Source organism: Capricornis sumatraensis, chromosome 14, assembly GCF_032405125.1.
Source record: "Capricornis sumatraensis isolate serow.1 chromosome 14, serow.2, whole genome shotgun sequence".
NCBI lineage: Eukaryota > Metazoa > Chordata > Mammalia > Artiodactyla > Bovidae > Capricornis > Capricornis sumatraensis.
The window spans coordinates 87,719,828-87,735,468 of record NC_091082.1 but is presented as its reverse complement, the minus strand read 5'-3'; the positions used below and the strand labels follow the sequence as shown (position 1 = coordinate 87,735,468).

The 15,641-nt window shown below is 58.9% G+C and overlaps 1 protein-coding gene across 1 annotated transcript in view; it reads left to right on the top strand.

Moving 5' to 3' along the window:
- The window catches only part of IPO9 (importin 9), a 39,575-nt gene extending 26,079 nt beyond the window's left edge, over positions 1 to 13,496 (top strand). Inside the window, exons 15-24 of the mRNA XM_068986484.1 lie at positions 6,867 to 7,093; positions 8,388 to 8,536; positions 8,734 to 8,862; positions 9,298 to 9,573; positions 9,645 to 9,811; positions 10,219 to 10,352; positions 11,030 to 11,152; positions 11,459 to 11,563; positions 11,720 to 11,796; positions 12,682 to 13,496. Of these exons, the coding sequence (XP_068842585.1) occupies positions 6,867 to 7,093; positions 8,388 to 8,536; positions 8,734 to 8,862; positions 9,298 to 9,573; positions 9,645 to 9,811; positions 10,219 to 10,352; positions 11,030 to 11,152; positions 11,459 to 11,563; positions 11,720 to 11,796; positions 12,682 to 12,792 (1,498 nt within the window). The 3' untranslated portion in view covers positions 12,793 to 13,496. The remainder of the gene's footprint in view (positions 1 to 6,866; positions 7,094 to 8,387; positions 8,537 to 8,733; positions 8,863 to 9,297; positions 9,574 to 9,644; positions 9,812 to 10,218; positions 10,353 to 11,029; positions 11,153 to 11,458; positions 11,564 to 11,719; positions 11,797 to 12,681) is intronic.
- The last annotated feature ends 2,145 nt before the right edge of the window (positions 13,497 to 15,641 follow it).

Sequence of the window (15,641 nt, the reverse complement as noted above, 5' to 3'; positions counted from 1 at the left end):
CAGAATTTGTATGGTATCACAGTTCTTGATTTTGAACTATATTACAAAGCGATAGTAATCAGAGTAGGGTGGTATTGGCATCAAAAGCAGACACAAAGGTCCATGGAAGCAGAATAGAGAGCCCGGCTGGGAACCTGCACTCTGAGGTCAGCCGCTGTATGACAGGAGCCAAGAGCACACGCGGGGCGGGGGACGGTCTCTGCAGTAAACGGTATTCGGGAATCGGGACCTTATCTTACACCCTGCTTATTTAACTTACATGCAGCGTGCACCATGCGAAATGCCAGGCTGGATGAGTCACAACCTGGAATCAAGACTGCTGAGAGAGATAGCAGTGACCTCAGATGCGCGGATGACACCACCCTAATGGCAGAAGGTGAAGAGGAGCTAAAGAGCCTCTTGAAGGTGAAAGAGGAGAGTGAAAAGGCGGGCTTAAAGCTTAACATTCAGAAAGCTTACTTAAAGTCATGGCATCCAGTCCCATCACTTCATGGCAAGTAGGTGGGGGAAAAATGGAAACAGTGATTTTCTTGGGCTTCAGAATCACTGTGGACAGTGATTGCAGCTGTGAAATTAAAAGACGCTTGCTCCTTGAAAGAGAAGCTATGACAAACTTAGACAGCATATTCAAAAGCAGAGACATCACTTTGCCAACAAAGGTCCATATAGTCAAAGCTATTTCCAGTAGTCATGTGTGGATGTGAGAGTTGGACCATAAAGAAGGCTGAGCGCCAAAGAATTGATGCATTTGAACTGTGGTGTTGGAGAAGACTCTTGAGAGTCCCTTGGACTGCAAGGAGATCAAACTGGTCAATCCTAAAGGAGATCAGTCCTGAATATTCACTGGAAGGACTGCTGAAGCTCCAGTATTTTGGCCACCTGATGGGAAGAGCTGATTCAGTGGAAAAGACCCTGATGCTGGGAAAGACTGAGGGCAGGAGGAAAAGGGCGCAACAGAGGATGAAATGGTTGGACGGCATCACTGACTCAATGGGCATGAGTTTGAACAAACTCTGGGGGATAGTGAAGGACAGGGAAGCCTGGCGTGCTGCAGTCCGTGGGGTCACAAAGAGCTGGACACGACTTAGTGACTAAACTGGAGTCAGCTCAGAATAAAGACGTGTTCATGAGACCTGAAATCAAGAGACTCTTAGAAAACCTAAATGTTTAACTCTCTGACACTGGTCTTGGCAGTGATTTCTTACATTTGACACCAAGAGCAGAGGCAACAAAAGCCGAAATAAGTGAGTGGGACCACCTCAGACTAAAGATGACTGAGTGGGACCACCTCAGGCTAAAGATAAATGAGTGGGACCACCTCAGGCTAAAGATAAATGAGTGGGACCACCTCAGACTAAAAACGCACAGCAAAGGGAACCCTGAGCCAAAGCACGCAGCCGCCGCCTACTGAACGGGAGAGAATATTTGCAGACCATTCATCTGATAAGGGGTAATATCAAAGTATATAACAGACTCACAACTCAATAGCAAACAAACAATCTGGTAAAAAATAAATGGCAGAGGGTTGGAAAAGACGTTTTTTCCTAAGAAGACAGATAGGTGGCCAACAGGTACGTGAAAGGGCTCAATACCCCTAGGCCCCAGGAAAATGCAAATCAGAACCAGTGTGCTCTCCTGTTAGACTCGCCAGCATAGCTAGCACCGAAAAGGCAAGAAGAGGCCTTCCCTGGTGGTTCAGTGGATAAGACTCCGCTTGCCAGCACAGGGGGACACGGGTTTGATCCCTGGTCCGGGAAGATTGCGTGTGCTGCGGGACAGCTCAGCTTGTGCGCCAGAACTGCTGAGCCCACGCGCCAGAAATAAGCAAGCTAGTTAATTTTTAAAAAAAGATAAGATTGACGAGGGTGTGAAGAGAAAGGAACACTTTTGTACTGTTGGTGGGGGTGTAAATCAGTGCAGCCGCTGTGGAGAAGAGTATGGAGGGTGTTAAAACCAGTAAAATAAAGAGCTGCCGTTTGATCCGTCCAGAGGAAATGGAAACACGTTCTTGAAGCGACGCCTGCACTCACGCTTCCTGCTGCGCTCTTCACGTAGCCGGCCTGTGCGAGCTGCTTGAGGGCATCGGTGGGGGAGTGGGCGAGGGTGATGCGTGTCCAGTGGACGGAGCTCAGCTGCGCGAGGGAACCCTGCTGTCCGCAGCAGCCGGACGGACCTCGAGGGCACTGTGCTGACTGAGATGAGCCGCACACTCCCCTCTGGAGGCTTCTGGAAAGGCCAGACTTGCTGTGAAGGAGAGCGGAAGGCTGGGGGCGGGGTGCGGGCAGGGAGAGGGGGAAGGGAGCTCGCTGTTGTCCCAGGACGAGTCGGGCCTGAGGCTCCCGCGTGGAACGCGTCTGCGCCTGCGCTGTGTAACGGGGGGTGGAGACCGCACATTCCCCCAGCAGAAGGGGAGCCTGAGGGGAGGACGTGGTGATACAGTGGATGAGGGGAACCTGCGCAGCGTGGACGCGCATCCAGGCGCCACGGCGCTCGCGCTCACCGCGTCGCAGACGGAGTACGCCGCAGCAAAGCCGGGGAAAGCTTGCATTCTATGCTACTTTTATAATCGGAAATAATATGTGAAGAGAGCTGGTTTTTTTTTTTAATAACTCTCAGTTCTCTGACTACACGGACAGGGCTTTCTTGAAAGGGGTGGCCGCCGTCCCAGGAGAAGTGATGGAAGCCATGAACACGCAGAGCAAAGAAATGGCACGGCCCACGTTTGCAGAGCTGTGCATCACGTGTACAAGAGCGGACCCCGGGGCGGCGAGCTCCCGGGAGGGAAGGGCCCTTGCTGTGCCTGTCCTCAGCCAGGGTTCACGTGTGGCTTTTGCCCTCTTCAGTTCTGCAGCCGGTCTCAGCCCCGCCTGTCCTCAGCGCATCCCTGAGCCTGCCCCGCCTCCTGTCACCAGCAGCCCCTCCTGGCCCGCACTGCCCAGCTTTCCTCTCTGCTCACCCAGCGCTAGCCTCCGATCAGGTCACGGCGTGTGCACCACTGCACACTGCCTCAAGGCGCTCCCGCACAGGATGCTGGTGACGGGTCCTCACACGTGGGCCCCGCTCCTCGAGTCACAGGGCTGCCCCAGGTTCATGGGTACCCCTGTCTGCACCAGGACAGCCACCACTGAGCCTCCTGACGGCCACCTGCGGGCCTCCGCCGCCTGCACGCCTGTCACCGGCCAGGTGCAGACCCCACACCTGTGGGTCCTGCACCCAACGCAGAGCCCTGTCCTCCCGGAGACACCAGCCCCCGCCTCCCAAGCTCGGTTCCGCGCCTACCCCCCCCCCCCCCCCGCCCCATGTCCCCCTTCCCCTCCTCCCCTCCTACCTCCCCCCTCCTCCCCAAAGCAGAGCCCTGTCCTCCCGGAGACAACAGCCCCCGCCTCCCGAGCTCGGTCCCCTGCCTACCCCCCCCCCCCCCGCCCCATGTCCCCCTTCCCCTCCTCCCCTCCTACCTCCCCCCTCCTCCCCAAAGCAGAGCCCTGTCCTCCCGGAGACAACAGCCCCCACCTCGGGAGCTCGGTTCCCCCCCCCCACGCCCCCCCTCCGCCTTCCCCTCCCCCGCCTCCCCTCCTCCTCCCCTCCCCTGCCTCCCCCTTCCCCCCTCCCCCTCCTCCTCCCCGTTCCCCCCTCCTCCCCCTTCCTCCCCCTCTCATGGCCCCTGTTATGCTCCTCAAGCTCTGGGATGCAGGAACCCAGGAGAAAGCATGCCAGGTGGTCCGTGAGGCCACTGGACACACACACGGCTTTCCTGGGGTGTTGGTTCCCCTAAAGACTCTAGGGGAAAGAAGAAATTAGATGGCCGAAGTGGTTCGTGAAAGAAAAAAAACTCTGAGACACACTGACTTCCAGAGTAAAGCCTAGCCTCTTCAGCATGGCATACCAGATCCCACATGGTCTGAGTGCACAGGGCGGCCTCTCTGACCTGCCAGGCTGTGCTGACGCCTGGAGTGCAGCCGCCTTGGGAGGAGTGGGCCCAGTCAGTCCCAGCCCAAGTGTCTGCCCAGCCCAAGTGTCTGCCCAGCCCACGCTTCAGGAGGGGTGGTGGAGAGCATGGTGGCCTTGAGCTTCAAGGCACTGTGAGCCAGGAACAAGGGAGTGCTCAGATCTGAGGCCCAAGCCCACCAGTGTACTGCTCACCATGACCTCTGAACCCAGCGGCTGACACAGATTTTACAAGACATCTAAAAATCACACCAAGAGAAACCATTCATTGAGAACCTGGGAAGGGCTTTGTCTCCGCACTAGGTTCTTTTAACATACAGAAACGTTGTTATTGACTTGTAACCATTCCATAGATAACAAAAATAAAGACTTGGATGATGTATTTTTTAAAATGATCCCATTGGACATGGTGAGCAGCATCTGGTAAATGTTTATTAAGAGGTTAATGTGGCAAGAATACACAGAGCTGTACAAAAAAGAGCTTCACAACCCAGATAACTCACGATGGTGTGATCACTCACCTAGAGCCAGACATCCTGGACTGGGAAGTCAAGTGGGCCTTAGAAAGCATCACTACGAACAAAGCTAGTGGAGGTGATGAAATTCCAGTTCAGCTATTTCAACTCCTGAAAGATGATGCTGTGAAAGTGCTGCACTCAATATGCCAGCAAATTTGGAAAACTCAGAAGTGGCTACAGGACTGGAAAAGGTCAGTTTTCATTCCAGTCCCAAAGAAAGGCAATGCCAAAGAATGCTCAAACTACCACACAATTGCACTCATCTCACACACTAGTAAAGTAATGCTCAAAATTCTCCAAGCCAGGCTTTAGCAATACGTGAACCGCGAACTTCCAGATGTTCAAGCTGGTTTTAGAAAAGGCAGAGGAACCAGAGATCAAATTGCCAACATCCACTGGATCATGGAAAAAGCAAGAGAGTTCCAGAAAAACATCTATTTCTGCATTACTGACTATGCCAAAGCCTTTGACTGTGTGGATCACAATAAACTCTGGAAAATTCTTCAAGAGATGGGAATACCAGACCACCTAACCTGCCTCTTGAGAAATCTGTATGCAGGTCAGGAAGCAACAGTTAAAACTGGACATGGAACAACGGACTGGTTCCAAATAGGGAAAGGAGTACGTCAAGGCTGTATATTGTCACCCTGCTTATTTAACTTCTATGCAGAGTACATCATGAGAAACACTGGACTGGAAGAAACAGAAGCTGGAATCAAGATTGCTGGGAGAAATATCAATAACCTCAGATATGCAGATGACACCACCTTTATGGCAGAAAGTGAAGAGGAGCTAAAGAGCCTCTTGATGAAGGTGAAAGAGGAGAGCGAAAAAGTTGGCTTAAAGCTCAACATTCAGAAAACGAAGATCATGGCGTCTGGTCCCATCACTCCATGGGAAATAGATGTGGAAACAGTGTAAACAGTGTCAGACTTTATTTTGGGGGCTCCTCAAAATCACTGCAGATGGTGACTGCAGCCATGAAATTAAAAGACGCTTACTCCTTGGATGGAAAGTTATGACCAACTAAGATAGCATATTGAAAAGCAGAGACATTACTTTGCCAACAAAGGTCTCTCTAGTCAAGGCTACGGTTTTTCCAGTGGTCATGTATGGATGTGAGAGTTGGACTGTGAGGAAAGCTGAGTGCCGAAGAGTTGATGTTTTGAACTGTGGTGTTGGAGAAGACTCTTGAGAGTCCCTTGGACTGCAAGGAGATCCAACCAGTCCATTCTAAAGGAGATCAGTCCTGGGTGTTCATTGGAAGGACTGATGCTAAAGCTGAAACTCCAACACTTTGGCCACTTCATGCGAAGAGTTGACTCATTGGAAAAGAGTCTGATGCTGGGAGGAATTGGGGGCAGGAGGAGAAGTGGACGACCGAGGATGAGATGGCTGGATGTCATCACTGCCTCGATGGACGTGAGTCTGAGTGAACTCTGGGTGTTGGTGATGGACAGGGAGGCCTGGTGTGCTGCGGTTCATGGGGTCGCAAAGAGTCGGACACAGCTGAGCAACTGCACTGAACTGAGGTAGAAGTATGTGTCACAAAAGTTTTTTTAAGGTAAATTTTAAAAAAGTTTCTATGTTGCAGTGTAGTTGACTAACTGCTGTGTTAGCGTCTGGGGTCAGCATGGAGAGTCGGTCATGCATGTGTCCGTTCTTAAACTCTCTTACGTTTAGATGATTCCTGAGCAGAGTTCCCTGAGCTGCACAGCAGGCCCTTGTTCTCTGGTTTCCGTGCAGCAGTGTGCACGCGTCCACCCCACACGCCCACTCCCCCCGCTCCCTCTCCTCCCCCCCTCCCTCTGTGACCACAGGTTCATTTTCTAAGTCTGAGTCTGTTTCTGTTTTAAAACAAACATCTAAACCCCACAAATAGTACACCACGTTTGTAAGTATGAGTAAAATGTTTCTATAAATTGATCTAATTTTAGGATGCAAAAACCGCCAAAAAGTACAAAATTTTCGTAACATGGAAGTAAAAAAATAGTCTATTATTAATGAATAACCGTTGTATTGGAAGAAGTTTAAAAACACTAACTGGAACATAACGAAGTACATATTACATCTTTATATCTATCTATCTGAGAAATGTGCCTAAAACTATAGTCCGAGGAAGCATAATGCATTTGACTTAATATCGTAATGATTTGGATATCGCTATGACTGGGATTCCGTAACAAAATGGAATGAAAGAAGTTTTAAAGGAAATGGTGAAGACCAAAGCCAGGACACGTAGAAATGGTGGTGCTGAAAGTTCTAAAAAAAAAAAAAGCTGCAGAAAGATGTGAGAGTCTAGCGAGCTCTAGAAGTAGCTTCGTGAACTCTGTAACAGGTCTCGCTGACTGGGGAGCCCAGAGCGGGCCTGCTGGTGAGCGTCTTGCTTGTCTTGCTCCCCAGCTACTGTGACCAGCTCAAAGTCTCGGGGAGCACCGCCGTGCTGCAGCCCTTCCTCCCCAGCATCCTGGACGGCCTGATCCACCTCGCAGCCCAGTTCAGCTCCGAGGTCCTCAACCTGGTGATGGAGACACTGTGCATCGTCTGCACGGTGGACCCCGAGTTCACGGCGAGCGTGGAGAGCAGGATCTGCCCCTTCACCATCGCCGTCTTCCTGAAGTACAGCAGCGGTAGGCGGGCGGGCGGGGCCGCGCGGGCGCCCTCTGAGCCTCAGGGGCTGTGCGTCAGGGCAGAGGTGGACCCTGAGTCAGCGAGAGGCTGCTGGTGTGTGGATCCGGAGGCAGAGAGCCTGGGCCTGTGACTCGCGCTCCTTCGGAGCTGGAGGGAAGAACCGGCAGCGAAGTGGGAGCCTGAGCCGCTGAACGAGGCGAGGCTGAGCGCTAGGGTTAGAGGGGAGCTGGAAAAGAGGCGGCGGCAGAGGTCTAGGATGTTCGTCGCGTGTTTTCTGTAGTAGCAGGCCTTTGGAAATAGAGATTAATTACGTCCATAAAATGGAATGCTGTGCAGCCATTAATAATCCAATCTCAAAGAAATAATTAAAGCCATGGGAAGGTGCTCACCTTGTAGTAAGTAAATAGATTGCTTTCCAAAACTCGTAGAATAGAATCCCAGGTTTTGGTTTTATTATCAGGAAAAACATTGCCATCTTTACCTGAAGAATGCACACTGAAGCTTGGAAGGGGGTTGGTGCTAACGTGAGGTCGCACGAGACAGTTAGGCCGTGGTCTGTGGGGTCACAGAGCAGGACATGGCTTAGACGACTAGGCACGCACTGGACATTTTACCTGATTCGTTGTTTACCGTAACAGCGTGCCCTAAGGAGGACTGCGCCCTGCATGCGCTCTGCCCACCACACGGCGCCCCCGGCGGCTGTCACTCGCTCGCTGCCGTGGCCGTGCGCCTCCGAGCGGCCGCGGCTCTCGTCTTGCACAGGCCGTGCGCCTTAGGGCCCTGCACGTAGGGTGCTCCTTAGAGGGAGGCTGTTTCTTGCATAGGTGAAGCAGGTTTAGCTAAAGTTCCATTTCTTCACCCAAGGCTCTGCTGTTTGAAGGTTTTCTCTTTCGCCCTCAAGTGGCTTTAGGAGCAGCCCCAGGAGGTGGCATGCCGTCCTCCTCGACCATGTGGGACCCGGGAGAGTCAGCGTGAGGCAGTTGTGAGGCGGTGATGTCTTCTTAACGAGCTGTCAGTGGGGGCTTCTTTTCTAAGCATTTGGGCTCCTAATGAACCCGTGTTTCACAGGAACACAGGCATTGGAGGTTTGTCCCAGGGAAAAGGCAGGTCTTGCTTTCAGAGCAGCCGTTGCTGACTTGCCCCTGGCTCTGTCAGGTCCCACACGCCGCCTCCCAGGCCCCAGTGGCTGCCCCAGGCCCCAGGTCCAGGTGAAAGGTCAGGCAGAAGCTGCCGGCTTGGGTGCAGGCCAGCGGCAGGCGGCGTGGACAAAGCACTCACGCCTTCTCTCCCCAGACCCCGTGGTGGCCTCGCTGTCTCAGGATGTCTTCAAGGAGCTGTCCCAGATCGAGGCCTGCCAGGGACCCATGCAGATGCGGCTGATCCCCACCCTGGTCAGCATCATGCAGGCGCCCGCGGACAAGGTCCCCGCGGGGCTGTGTGCGGTGCGTCCTCGTCCTGACAGCCCTGCGCCCCCCTCCCCAGCCGCGATGTCCTCCTGGGGCCAGGGTGTCCCTGGGCACAGAATGGTGGGGCCTCTCGGCGAACTCACCGGGGCCTGAGTGTCTCCTGGTGGGTGGGCTGGCCCGTGGGCCCCTCCCTCCCTTCCTGCCCCTGAGGCAGCCTGACTTCTCTCCTGCAGACAGCCATCGACATCCTGACCACGGTGGTGCGGAGCACGAAGCCCCCGCTCTCCCAGCTGCTCATCTGCCAGGCCTTCCCCGCGGTGGCCCAGTGCACCCTGCGCACGGACGACAACGCCACCATGCAGGTACCTCCGCGCGGGCGTCTGAGCCGTGGCGCATGGGCAGCAGGCTGAGACGCTTCCTGCCTTGGAGAAAGAAACCCCTCCCCCCTGTGCTTGTCCAGAGGACCGGGAAGGGTTCCGGCTGCTCATAGGTGTGGGGTCCGGGCAGCAGAAGAGATCCCAGCCGTGTAGGCTCGGGCCCCGAGAAGCCCTCTTCCGTCAGTAGAGTCAGCAGCGGGATGACCTGAGGAGGCTCGAGGCAGCGGTCTGCTCTGTTCCCAGACCTGGGCCCGTCTCAGCTGCAGCTCAGCCACGTTCCCCAGGACCAGAGGTGGAGCCTGGCGGCTGAAGCTCCTCCTCTGATGAGAGATCTGTGTCTGGGCTCCCACGAGGGGCTGGGAGGAGGATGTGCGCGTACGGGTCTGGAGCCTGGCGCTGACCGGCTGCCCGTGTCCACAGAACGGAGGCGAGTGCCTGCGGGCCTACGTGTCGGTGACGCTGGAGCAGGTGGCGCAGTGGCGCGACGAGCAGGGCCACAGCGGGCTGTGGTACGTCATGCAGGTGGTGAGCCAGCTGCTGGACCCCCGCACCTCCGAGTTCACCGCCGCCTTCGTGGGCCGCCTGGTGTCCACGCTCATCGCCCGGGCGGGCCGGGAGCTGGGCGAGAGCCTGGACCAGATCCTGCGGGCCGTCCTCAGCAAGATGCAGCAAGCCGAGACGCTCAGCGTCATGCAGGTGCGGGCGCGCCCGCGGGGGGCCCTGGGCCTGCGAGCCGGGGCCCTGAGCCGCTGTCCCCTGTCCCCTAGTCCCTCATCATGGTGTTCGCGCACCTGGTGCACACACAGCTGGAGCCGCTGCTGGAGTTCCTCTGCAGCCTCCCGGGGCCCACCGGCAAGCCCGCCCTGGAGTTCGTGATGGCCGAGTGGACCAGCCGGCAGCACCTCTTCTACGGGCAGTACGAGGGCAAAGTCAGGTGGGCCCCGTGCTCCCCCGGCCCCGCTGCCTTCCTGCTGAACTGTAGCTGTGAGTAGCTGCCCTCTTGAAATTCCCAGAAAACAGGATCTTTGCCGGCAAGAGCCCTTCCCCAGCCCCGGCTGCAGGCTGCTGCTGCCTCCTCTTGTTTTTAAAGTCAGGTTTCTAACAGTTTACCCTGGATTTTACCCCCTGTTCTCACCGCCCCGCACGCCTTCCGGGGTGGACGTCCATGTGCTGGACTCTGGCTTTGCTCGAGAGCCCTTCCCCCCCGCCCACCCTTAGGAACAGGAGCCCCTCTCAGTCAGACTCTGGCGTTCCCCCAGCCGGCCCGGAGGCGCTTTCCCTCAGTCAGCAGCCAGGCACGCCCCTCGGGGAGGCCGGCTCACCGCCCTATCTCCCCTGCAGCTCCGTGGCGCTGTGCAAGCTGCTGCAACACGGCATCACCGCCGACGACCGGCGGCTGCAGGACATCCGCGTGAAGGGCGAGGAGCTGCACAGCCCCGACGAGGGCGTCCGCACCCGCTCCAAGTCGGCCAAGAGTGCGTCGCGCCGCCCCCACCCCCGCTGGGCTAGGACACCTGGGGGGCATTCCGGGGGGTCATCAGTGCTGAGGCCCTCAGGCGCAGCCGGGCAGCGGCGTTTGTGGTCCTCCTGTGGCTCCGAGTGGACAGCATGCCTGGCAGCCAGCCCGCTCGGGGCCTGGGACCCTCGCGTCCACGGCTGCCGTCTGACTGCAGGTTCACACTCCCCACGCCACCCCCGAGGCTCCGTGTCGGGCCTGCGGTGCTCTGACCTGCACAGGCCCCTGTGTCCCGGCTTTCTCACAGACAGCTTGTCCCCTTTAGCCCCTGAAGGCTCTTGTCTCTCCTGACCTCTAAACTCCTGTGACGTGGAGTACAATGAAGTTATTTCACGTTGAGCCTCACGACTGGGGGCTTCCTGGTGGCTCAGATGGTAAAGAACCTGCCTGCGATGCAGGAGACCTAGCTTCAGTCCCTGGGTCGGGATGCTCCCCTGGAGGAGGGCATGGCTGCCCAGTCCAGTATTCTCGCCTGGAGAGTCCGATGGACAGAGGGGCCTGGTGGGGCCACCGTCCACGGGGTCACAGAGTCAGACACGCCTGAGCACTGCACACACCCACTCGGGGCTGCGTGTGGCCTGGGGGTGGAGTGTTGGGTCCAGCATTGTGCCCAGGGCAGCCTCCTCTCCTCCCCAGACCCCGAGCGCTGGACCAACATCCCTCTGCTGGTCAAGATCCTGAAGCTCATTATCAACGAGCTGTCCAGCGTCATGGAGGCCAACGCCGCCCGCCAGGCTGCCCCGGCCGAGTGGAACCAAGGTGCCCTGTGTCCCCACACCCTCCCTGCCCACTGCTCTGGGGCTCACCTTGCAGGCCCGCGTGGGCCTGGCTTCCAGGGGCTGCCTGCCGCGAGGCCACCCTTCCCGGCTTGCTTCTCTCGGGGGCCTCTCAGCCTGTTCCCGCCCACCAGCACAGTCGGCTCTCACAGTCAGACTGCCGGGAGGGTCTGCTCACCCCGATTCTCCCTGGGATTAGGGGCATGATGCAGGGACCCTTGGGACCTTCCATCCTGGCCAGTCTGGTGGGAGGGGAGGTGCGTGCCAGCTGCTTCTTGTCTCCGAGCAGATGACGCCAACGACATGTGGGAGGACCAGGACGAGGAGGATGAAGAGGAGGAGGACGGCCTGGCTGGCCAGCTCCTGTCCGACATTCTTGCCACGAGTAAATACGGTGAGTGCGGAAGACAGCCGTGCACACGCGGGGCCAGGAGGCGGGGGTGTCCTCCAAGGGCGGCGCCTGGGCTTTTGTGCCCCTTGAGCTCAGCCTCGCAGGTGACACTTGCCCACCCGGGGCTGCTCCTGCCCCGCCCCGGCCGTGTCTCTGCAGAGGAGGACTACTACGAGGACGACGAGGAGGACGACCCCGACGCCCTGACGGACCCACTCTACCAGCTCGATCTGCAGGTGCGGCGCCCTGTGAGCGGGGGCTCTCGGTGCCCGTGCGCCCCACCCCGGTGGCCGTGCTCACCCTGGTGCTCCCTCCGGTGCTCCCTCCTCCGCCTCCCCCCACGGTGTCCGTGCTCCCTCCTCCCCCCTCCCGCTGCACCCTCCTCCCCCTTCTGCCCCCTCCTCCCCACTACGCCCCTCTCCACCCTGATGCCCCTCCCAACCCCGGTGCCCCTTGCTCCCCAACCCAGTGCCTCCTCCCTCCTCCTCCCCACCCTGGTGCCCCCTCCTCTGCCCAGTGCCCCCACCCCACCCCAGTGCCCGTGCTCCCCCTGGTGCCCCCTCCTCCCCTTCCTCCCCCAGGTGCTCCCTCCTCTGCCCCTCCCCACCCCGGTGCCCGTGCTCCCCCTGGTGCTCCCTCCTCCTGCTTCCCTCTCCTGGTGCCCCCTCCTCCCCCCGTGCCCCTCTCCACCCCGATGCCCCGTCCCCACCCCGGTGCCCCCTCCTCCCTCCTCCTCCCCACCCCGGTGCCGCCTCCTCCCCTTCCTCCTGCCAGTGCCCCCACCCCACCCCGGTGCTCCTCGCTGCCCACCCCCATGCCCCCTCCTCCCCACCCCGGTGCCCCGGCTCACCCCCGGTGCCCCCTCCTCTCCCCTCCCTCCCCACTCAGGCCCACCCAGTGCTGGAATCCAGCTTCCTGCAGCTGTGTTGTCAGAGTCCACTGAGTGCCACGTCCTCAGGGTAGCATGCGAGGCGTGGTCCTGGAAAGTGCCTGTGGCACTCCGCCTCTGGATTGAGTCTCAGCAGAGGCGAGAGGGGACCCTGGGGTGTGGGTTCCCGTCTGAGGGCCGGAGCCTGGCCGCCCTGGCTGCAGCCCTCAGGCGTCCCCTCCCCGCCCTCCAGGCTTACCTCACAGACTTCCTCTGCCAGTTTGCCCAGCAGCCCTGCTACGTGATGTTTTCGGGCCACCTCAACGACAGCGAGAGGCGGGTGCTGCAGGCCATCGGCATCTGAGGGGCCCCGCCGTGCCCGGCGCACAGCCTTTCCTGGCCTCGGGACTCTCTTCTCAGCCTGCAGTAGAGCCTCTGGTGACGCTGACGGTCCAGGCCTGGCGGCCTGTGCCTCCCGGGGCATGCACTGGAGCCCCGGCTCCTCCCGCCCGAGCCCCTCTGCGCTCCAGGCCTCTGCCGGCCAGGCCAGAGCACACTGCCTGGCGCGATCACGTTCCTGGTTGTGGCCCCGCTGGGGCACAGGGAGTCGCAGCCGTTGGTCTTCGAGGACGGACCTGGTGTTTCATAGGCCTTCTGTGTTCCGCTCCAACTCCCCTCACAGAGAAGTGGGCTTTCTGCCCTTGCCTGCTGATGCGCTGGTCTCGGGGCCGAGGGGAGCCGCCCAGGGACCCTGCTCCTGCAGCCCTGAGAGTCCCCGTCCAAGGAGGCCGTCTCGTCCTGCCTCATTGCATGCAGCCCTCCCCGACGCTGTTCCTCGTGCACGCACGCACGCGAGGCCAGCCAGACAGATGGCAATTTGGTTTTCCTTTTTTAGAAAAAAAAAAAAATGGAAAAACAAATTTTTTTAAAAGCCCACCTGCACCCACCATATTTAACAGCCTCTCACACACACACCCCACACACAGCCCGATGCTGAGGCTGTCCCTCTCCCTCAGGAATCCTCCAAGGTGGGGACGCTGTGGCCCTCACATTCGCAATGTGTATTTTTCTAGGAGAGTAAAGTGGTCTTTACAGATGAGTGCGGTCTGCATGCTCTCGGGGGTCGGCACTGCCTCCTGTCGTGCTCAGGAGCAGCGAGCTGGGGGGGTGCCGAGCGCAGCCCCGCGGACCGTGCAGCTGAGCCTCCGGGAAGGGCCTCCTAGACACGGAGCTGTGTGCTCAGCGTCTGGGAGGGAGCCAGTGGCCCTGCGCCCCCTTTTCTGGTCGTGCCCGCACCAGGGCCCGTGTTGAATAGCTGCGGAGTGTTCCTTCAGGCGGTGGTCTCACAGCAGGGGAGGGCTACCAGTGCAGCTGACTAGCTCTCAGGGAAGGGCCCCGGGGCTGCTGCGGCGCCCTTGGGACTCAGGTGTGCCTGCTGGCCAGCGCCCGCAGTGGAAAGCCGGAGGGGCAGGCTCCCAGCGGGGCTGCCCGCCCGGCCCCGGCCTCTCCCGCTGCGCTCCGCAGGGCCTGTGATGTGCAGGCCCTTCCGGTTTCCCGTTCACCTTTACGGCAGGTGCACAGGTACGTTTCCCTTCTGTAGACGAGGAAGAGCATTCAGGGGCTACATCCACTCAGCAGGGAGTGGAAAAGACCTCCCGGAGGCCAGTGGTCCTGATGAGAACTTACCCTCTGGTTCCCCCTCCGTGTCCATCTCTGGCCAAAGAGAACTAGCTTCCCGGTAGGAAGGGCAGCGCTGCCTGCTTAGAGGGACTGGAGACTCAAGGTGAGAAGTCGAGAAACAGGCGCCCTGACCCTGGGGGAGAGTGGCCAGGACAACCAAGGTCTGGCTGGGACGCTGGGCCTCAGGAGCTCGGTGGGGAGGAGGGGATGGGGGCACAGACCACACTGGGAGCCGGAAAGGACGTGAGAGCCCAGCCCCTGTTCTGCCCTGAGCGCACCAGCCCACAGGGACTGAGGTGAAGGACGCAGGCGACAGCACGCTGCGCCAGATGGGCCTCAGTGTCTGAGTCTATCGACAGACCAGATAAAATCGAGAGCACAGGAGAGCAAGCGGCAACTGGCCACCAGCTCTGAGTGCACAGCAGCCCATCGGGTGGTCTGTGGCATGCCCCAGGGCGCTCTGCCCTCAGCCCCCGTCTTGTAAGTGGCCGATGAGCGGTCTTTTCATGCCTTAATCTTCCAGAAGACGGTTTGAGGCCATTTACAGAAGTGGGTGCTAGACAAGGACGGGGACACGGATCAGGTTCTCAGGTAACAGGGAGTCCCTGGGAAAGCTGTTAACTTAGAATCCAAGCATCTCTACCAGAGCAAACGTGGGCAGAACCTCTGTGTAAGCTTGTTCTCAAAGGTGCCGGTTGATGAGTCCCTGTGAAGACACCCAGGATTCCCGAGCATAGAGGCCATACTTGCACGATCCTGTGCCAGTAATGGGCGGCGTGGCAGGAACTGTCCCTGGGCCTACAAAATCCCCGTGTATACTGAGGCTGGGGTCAGGGCATGGCGTCCGGAGCCCTGTTGGGCCACCTTGGCCTTCCTGTGCCTTCAGCAGGCCCGAGCCGTTTGTCCGGGCTTGCTGCCCAGCCAGGACTGTGTGGCAGAAGCGGCGCTTCCGCAGGGGAAGGCCAAGTGGTGGACTCAAGTCGGGGTCAAGGAGAGAGGCTCGAAGGGCTGGGGGACTCAGGCAGACAGGACTCTGCTCTGGAACTTGGAAGGTGCCCAGCAGGCCCATGGTCACTAAGAAGATGGGAGCACACAGCCAGCTCCTGGCTCCATGGCGTTCCAGCAGATATGAAGCCCCTCACGCGCAGGGCCCCTTCCGCCAGGAGCCAGTCTAGCTGGGGAAGCTGAGCAGCCACAGCTCCGGGTTGAGTGCCTGCTGCCCGAGAAGAGGAGGGCAGAGGCAGTTCTCCCGGGGGGCGGGTGAGGGAGGTGGCTGCAGCCGCCCACCTGTCAGAAGCACGCGATGCCAGGGCTGGCCTAGATTCCCTGCCTTGGACCCTTGACCACAGTGAGGGGCGTTGTGGCCAGTCAGAAGCCCACAGAGAACTTAGAGGTGGGCCTAGGTTCTCTGCACCCGAGGTTCAGCCAACGCGGGACGAGGGGAGGGCTAGCCCTGGAGGTGCTGGTGGAGAAAGCCTGCACCGCTGTGGAGCTGTGCAGTGGGGACCCGTGCTCCAGGGTCAGCCCTGGCCG